Below are 7,467 nucleotides of genomic sequence, written 5' to 3'. Positions count from 1 at the left end.
GCTGCTTTGCCAAGGCAGCGAGAGGTAAAGACAGAGTCCAAGGAGGGGAGGCTGGTTTTTGTGATGCGCTGGGCTGTGTCCACAACTCCCTCTACCATGAGAGTAACGAAGTCATGTTGCAGCTATATAAAACTTTGGTAAGGCTGCACTTGGAGTATTGTGTGCAATTCTGGTCGCCCCATTACAGGAAGGAGGTGGAAGTGTTGGAAATGGTACATAACAGGTTTACCAGGCACTGCCTGGATCTGGTAATGGGTATGAGCTATAAGGAGAGGTTGGACAAACTTGGGTTGTTTTTTCTGGAGCATCAGAGGTTGAGGGGAAACTTGACAGAAGTTTGTAAAATTATGAGAGGCATAGATAGGGTAAATAGTCAGAGTCCTTTTCCCAGGGTAGAACTGTCAAATGCTAGAGCACATACATTTAAGGTGAGAGGGGGAGTGTTTAAATGAGATGTGCGGGGCAGGTTTTTTTTTTACACAGAGTGGTGGGTGCCTGTAAAGACTGAGTGGGAGAGTGGTGGAAACAGATACGATCGTGGCATTTAAGAGGCTTTTGGATAGAATATGCCGAGAATGGAGGGATACTGATCATGTGAAGGCAGAAGGGACTTAGTTTCATTTGGCATCGCGCTCAGCACAGACCTTGTGGGTTAAAGGCCTGTTCCTGTGCTGTACGTTCCATGTGATCTGCCACAAGAGATTAGATTGTGCACAGAGGAAAGGATTCATGGCTGTCTTCAAAAGTTTCCTTGGAAAAGGATAACATCCCTATTGACTCATGGAAGTCCCTAGCCCGGAAGTGAAGTATTTGGGATGCCACTGAGAACCTTAAACACATTTGTACGCAGCAAACAGCGTAAATGAGGGAAGCAGTGCACCATTTCCAAACGATCCACTCACCAGCCTCCTGACGCAGTTCCTCCCCCACCTGTAGCGGGGTCCACCTGGGGCTCGACAGCCATTCTTGAACCCACAGAACTGGAGGAGAAGAAAGTCACCCTGGACCAACCACAACAATGTCATCGACCTGTGTTGCAACCCATTAGTCATTAACCAGTGACCAACTGTAACCAGAGCGCCTTCCATTGGAACTCGAGGGCAAGTGTGTAAATTCCACGCGGCTCTGCCGCCCTTCCCCAAACCCGGGCTCCAATCAGTCGAAGGGCCAACGTGAGGGGAAGACGCCCTGTAGCAAGAGGACTGAAGGGGGCCGAGCCGAAGGAGGCGCGGCCAAGTTTCCAAATCCACGTGGGCCGAGCTGCACGGCGTTACCTAGGAGACGCTAGAATGCACATACACCGTTTCCCCGGACACCGCGGCGTGTTACAGTTCAAAGTCGCCGCCAGCTGTCGATACAGTAACCGTGCGGCAACTCCAGTCCCCGCACCGTTTAGGAGAGCCCCCTATCCAAATGTAACATTCATTTTACTCTGATCGCCGTCAAGTAGAAAAGCTTATATCTCTTTTTCTGGCTATGGCAACGACCAAGCCGAATTTTCTGGCGCAGCCGGCGGTGAAGAGCGTGCGGGTTTACCGCAACGGGGACCCCTTTTTCGCCGGCAGAAAGTTCGTGATCAACGAGCGGCAGATCTCGACCTTTGAAGCCTTCCTGAAGGAGGTGACCAACGGGCTGGAGCCGCCGTTCGGCGCCGTCCGCAACATTTACACGCCGCAGCAGGGCCACCGCGTCTACCAGCTGGAGGAACTGGACAGTGGCAAGCAGTATGTGGCCGGGGGCAAGGAGAGGTTCAAGAAACTCGAGTGAGTGAGTGAGCGATCATAACAAGGGCACACTTGTTTACATAAAACTGGAAATAAGCATTGTCATACTTAGCCGTAAGATTTATGCAAAGTAAATGAAAAGAAATAAAAACTGTAGATGCTGGAGATCGAAATGTTTATTCAGAGCCCTATATATTTGTCCAATATTATGTTAATAGCTATTAAGAGCCACTATATTATGTGCATGCATACATCTATGCGTGTGTAGGTTTATATACAGACATAATATCCACTACTAATGCGCAATATTTAGGGATATTTAATTATTGCAAAGACTTGTTGAATTACACTTGCTGAAAATCTGACATCTTTCTTCTGACTGCTGTTTTTGTTCCATGTTGCTCTGTTGAGCAGAGAAAAATCTGCACGGATGAACAATCTCGGGATTCTCAATGCCCAATGTGTCAATAGAGGGATTTATGTTCCTTGACTTTGAAACATGTCGTTCAGCAATTATTATCTGTAGTACTTATTTATTGTCATGGAATGAGGTCAAGTATAAAGTCAATCTCTTTGTCCAAAAAAAATGTTTTCGACTTTTTTGCTGGTAAAATGGATGGGTTTAAATAAAGTCGTCAGCTTCCAAGTGCGTTCCACCATTCAGAAAGCCGAGTGAAGTGAGTGCATAACGGTACAGCAATGATAAACGCAAGTTGTTTGCACTGAAAATAAATTAATCAACAAGTTGAACGAAATAATGTAAAGAATACAAAGAAGTGAAAGTTCAGCGTTTGAAAAATTAATTTTAATTAAGTTACTTCCAGGTGTGTATACTCTAGTTGGAATTTAATGATAATTTGGATTTAAAAGTTTATTAACCATTTCATTTTTACTAATTAACTTCCTAAATTAAATAAACTGCAAAAGTAATAATTATTACCCATAATAGTAAATTCTAAGTAATATAATTGTTCTCAAGACCCCATCAATGCGCAATCAGTAGCCAAGACAGAAATACAGGTCATCATTTAAATATGTTATTGTTCTAGTAAGTTCTGTCCGTGGAAAGAAAAGATTGGTATAATTTTCAAAAATGCCAATGGAACAAAAGCTGTGTAGATGTCGCAATGCCAATGTTTAGGTTATTTTTAAAATTCTGCATTCCTACAGTAACTTTGCCATCATTTATCTTTACAAAATATAACAATATGAACTTGAGTGAAAGAGCATTTTTTTGCTTCCTGTAAGGATTTTAGATCTCATGTTGGTTGTGACTGGTGGATATTGCACAGATTGGTGCTTGGGCCCCAGCTATTCACAATCCCTGTCAATGATCTGCCTGAGGGGACTCAATGAAACATTTCCAAGTTTGCTGAAGAAACAAAGTTAAGTGGGAAGGTGAATGGTCAGTTCAACATAGCAGATGGACTACAATGTGGAAAAGTGTGAGGTTATCCACAAGAACACAAGGAAATAGGAGCAAGAGAAGGTCACTTAGTCCCTCAAGCCTGCCTCCCTCTCCCCCTCCCCCCCTCTCTCCCCCCTCCCCCCCCTCTTCCCCCCCCCCTCTTCCCCCCCCCTCTTCCCCCCCCCCCCCTCTTCCCCCCCCTCTCCCCCCCCTCTCCCCCCCCCCTCTTCCCCCTCTCTCCCCCCCCTCTCTCCCCCTCCCCCCCTCTCCCCCCCTCCCCCCCTCCCCCCCTCCCTCCCCCTCCCCCCCCCCTCCCCCCCCCTCCCCCCCCCTCCCCCCCCTCCCCCCCCCTCCCCCCCCCTCCCCCCTCTTCCCCCCCTCTTCCCCCCCTCTTCCCCCCCTCTTCCCCCCCTCTTCCCCCCTCTTCCCCCCCTCTTCCCCCCCTCTTCCCCCCCTCTTCCCCCCCTCTTCCCCCCCTCTTCCCCCCCTCTTCCCCCCCTCTTCCCCTCCCTCCCCCTCCCCCCCATTCAATATGATCATGGCCTCAACTCTCTTCTGTGTCAATTCCCCATAACCTTTAATTCCTCAATCTTTCATATATTTATCTGTCTCCACCTTAAATATATCTAATTACCTGGCCTCCTCCACCCTTGGGGCAGAGAATTCCAGAGATTCATTACCCTCTGAGAGCAGAAATTTCCACACACCTTAAATGACCAGCTGCTAGTGAAAACATCCCAATATCTACCCCATAGAGCCCTGTTAGGATCTTACATGTTTGAATAAGGTCACCCCTCATTCTTCTTAACTCCAAGGAAAATGAACCCAAACTGTCAAGCTTCTCTCGCTAGCACAACCCTCTCATCCCAGGAGTTAGCCTGGTGAATCTCCTTTGGACTGCCTGCAGTGGAGAAAACAGAAATGCTTATATCTCTTAAATGGTGAGAGAATGGGAAGTGTGGATGTTCAGAGTTACCTGGGTGTTCTTGTCCACAGGTCATTGAAAGCTGCTGTGCAGGTGTAGCATGCAATTAGGAAGACACTGGTACATTTGGCACTTACTGCAAGTGGATTTGAGAACAGGAGGAAGATGTTACACCAGTTATATAGGTCCTTAGTGATACCACACCTGGAGTATTGTGAACAATTTTTGTCTCCTTACCTATTGAGGCAGTGCAGCGAAGGTTCACCACATGGGTTCCTGGGATGGCAGGTTCATTACACGAGTGTTTGTGTCGGTGAGGCATCTGTCCTTTAGAGTTTAGTAGAATGAGAAGTGACCTCCATGCAACATACAACATTTTTTAGAGGGCTTGAAAGGACAGATTAGGGGAGGATGCTTCCCCGGGCTGAGGAGACTAGAACTAGAGGTTATAGTCTCAAAATAAGGCATAGGCCATTTAGGAGTGAAATGAGGAGAAAGTTCCTCAGTCAGAGGGCAGGGAATGTTTGGGAATCTCTGGGAATCTCTACTCAGGAGAATTGGAATTGGTTTATTATTGTCACTTGTACTGAGGTATAGTGATAAACTTGTCTTGCATACCGTTCAACAGATCAATTCATTACACAGTGCATTAAGGTAGTACAAGGTAAAACACTACAGAATGCAGAGTAAAGCATCACAGCTACAGAGAAAGTGCAGTGCACGTAGACATTAAGATGCAAGGTCATAACGAGGTAGATTGTGAGGTCAAGAGTCCATTTTATTGTACTAGAGAACCGTTCAATAGTCTTATAACAGCGGGATAGAAGCTGTCCTTGAGCCTGGTGGTATGTGCTTTCAGGCTTTTGTATCTTCTGCCTGATGGGAGAGGGGAGAAGAGAGAATGTCTGGGGTGGGTGGGGTCTTTGATTATGCTGGCTGTTTTACCGAAGCAGCAAGAAATATAGACGGAGTCCATGGAGGGGAGGCTGGTTTCTGTGATGTGCTGAGCTGTGTCCACAATTCCTTGCGGTCCTGGGCAGAGCAGTAGCCATACCAAGCCGTGATACATCCAAATAGAATGCTTTCTATGGTGCATTGATAAAAGTTGGTGAGTGTCAAAGGGACATGCCAAATTTCTCTAGCCTCCTGAGGAAGTAGAGGCACTGGAGAGCTCTTGGCCGTGGCATCTATGTGGTTGGACCAGGGCAGGCTATTGGTGATGTTCACTCCTGGGAACTTGAAGTTCTCAACCCTATCGACCTCAGCACTGTTGATGTGGACAGGAGCATGTGCACCACCCCCTTCCTGAAATCAAGGACCAGCTCTTCTGTTTTGCTGACATTGAGGGAAAAGTTGTCTTGAATTGTGGAGTCTAATCATTGATTGCATTCAAATGAGATATTGATTGTTTTCTGAGTATTAGAGGAGTCAGGGGATGTGGGGATAGGGCAGGAAATTGGTGCTGAGGTGGAAACATCCATGCTGTTGTTGACAGGCGGATCAAACCCAGGGGCTGAATAGCCTACAGTTGCTCCTACTTCTTATGGTTTTATGTAGAATACTGAAGTAAATTTTCTTTGTGACAACCTGTGGATTGTTGCATGTCTTTTGTAGACCAACTATCCTTGATGTGGTATGGTTTTCATTTTGTACCAATGCAAGCAGCAGTGCAATTTGGGTGTGAACCTATTAAAGCAAGTTAGGCCAGCAGTCTTGCACTGTTTCATTTCATATATGCTGCATCAAGTAATAAACAATAAAACTCCATGGAACTGCTGCTGAAATTAATAAACCATTTTTCATCTTCCTAATATGGATAAAGTACTGATTTTCTCTGGGGCCATTAAAGTGCATTTCGTTGTTATCGTGTGTGACTTGGCTCATAAATTGAGAGCTGGGGCCGCGAGATCCTTGCCTCCGTATAAGAAGGTTTATGGTTCAAGTCCCACTTCAGAGCACTGAGCACAAAACTTGAGGCTGACACTCCATTACCAAAGCCCTGTTTCTTCCCCTGGTGAATGTAAAAGATTCCATAGCACTATTGAATAAAACAGCAGTCTGTTATCTCCATGGTCCTGGTTAAAATTTAGCTCTCAATCAACATTCCTCAAAAAAAGTACAGATAATATGGGTCATTATTTAATTGTTGTTTGTGGGAGCTTGACGTGTTAAATTCTACATTGCTCTCTCAGTGCTATTATATGAGTTCTTGATTGACTGTACAGCATCTTAGAATGTCCTAGGAAAGACATGAAAGGTGCTATATAAATGCAGGTCTTATTTATTTTCTTTAGTCAGCATGAAGGAATTGGTAGTAATGCCCTCAAATGCATCATTGTATCAGGGGACAAGAGAAACTTTCCTTGCCAAACTATACTGCCTAGTACAGTTATTAAGGGATAATTTCACCAACCTAATTTCTTGTCTCCCACTCATCATTGCCCCCCTCCCCCCGCACTGCCATGACTCATGAGTGAAGTAACAATAACTGCAACCTCTTCACATTTCCCCTCAATGTCCTCCTCCTCCTCCTCACAAACATGGCTCTTGCTGTCACGGCCTTATTGACATTGTAGCAAGGAAACTAAGCTCGCTGGTAGCAACACCGTACTGTTCACTCTCTGCCACTTTCATTCCCTCTTGCTACCCCTTTATAATTAATATTCACCACTATCACATTGTCCTATCCATCTCATCCTAAAGTAAGATTCATCTTTTCTCTCTGAGCGTCAGCAATGAGGGAGATGTCTTCCCTGCATCCCTGTTCACATCTACACCTGAACCTTGCCATCTAATGGACTACTTAATTCCCAGACCATGAACAGTACCAGCTCTGACAATTACCCGTTTTTCCTTTCAACCTCACTTCCTTCAAATCTGCTCCCATGTCACTTACAATTGCATTAATAAGCTGCTAATTATAGTGACAATCACAAGTACAAGAAGCAGCCTCCCTTTAATATCAAGATTATTTGTTTAACTACGTCTGTACTACCCCAACATACCCGCCTCCACCACCTTCTTCCTTTGCTCCAATTTAATATCCACATTCTTGTGTTTAAATCTCAGCATTTCTCTTTCCTGTTCTTATCCAACACAATAACTCCCATGGCACACCTTGTTGCTCATTCTGCACTCCCTTGCCCTATTATTTGTGGTTGTACTTTCATCTCCCACTTGAACCCATGCTCTAGGTGTCTCTACCTCCATGTTCTTAAAAGGCAGCTTTGACCAAACCTTGCTTATTGCCCCTTCTAATCATCCTGCTTTAGCCTGCAATTAATTTGTATTTGATTACATCCCCGATGAAATCAGATACAAATTAATTGCAGCCTCATGAAATGTTAAAATCTATGTCAAAGATACAACATTAAAAAATTGCTGTTGTTAGTTCTAAATAGGAAGATAGG

The 7,467-nt window shown here is 45.2% G+C and overlaps 1 protein-coding gene across 2 annotated transcripts in view; it reads left to right on the top strand.

Annotated features, from left to right (window-relative positions):
* Window positions 1-1,323: 1,323 nt before the first annotated feature.
* Window positions 1,324-7,467, top strand: part of LOC127570606 (doublecortin domain-containing protein 2-like) — a 131,760-nt gene continuing 125,616 nt past the window's right edge. For both annotated transcript variants that reach the window (XM_052016315.1, XM_052016314.1), the window contains exon 1: window positions 1,324-1,763. In XM_052016315.1, the coding sequence (XP_051872275.1) occupies window positions 1,477-1,763 (287 nt within the window). In that variant the 5' untranslated portion in view covers window positions 1,324-1,476. The remainder of the gene's footprint in view (window positions 1,764-7,467) is intronic.

The sequence above is a fragment of the Pristis pectinata genome, chromosome 5, assembly GCF_009764475.1.
Source record: "Pristis pectinata isolate sPriPec2 chromosome 5, sPriPec2.1.pri, whole genome shotgun sequence".
Lineage (NCBI taxonomy): Eukaryota > Metazoa > Chordata > Chondrichthyes > Rhinopristiformes > Pristidae > Pristis > Pristis pectinata.
This window is presented reverse-complemented; position numbering and strand designations above follow the sequence as displayed.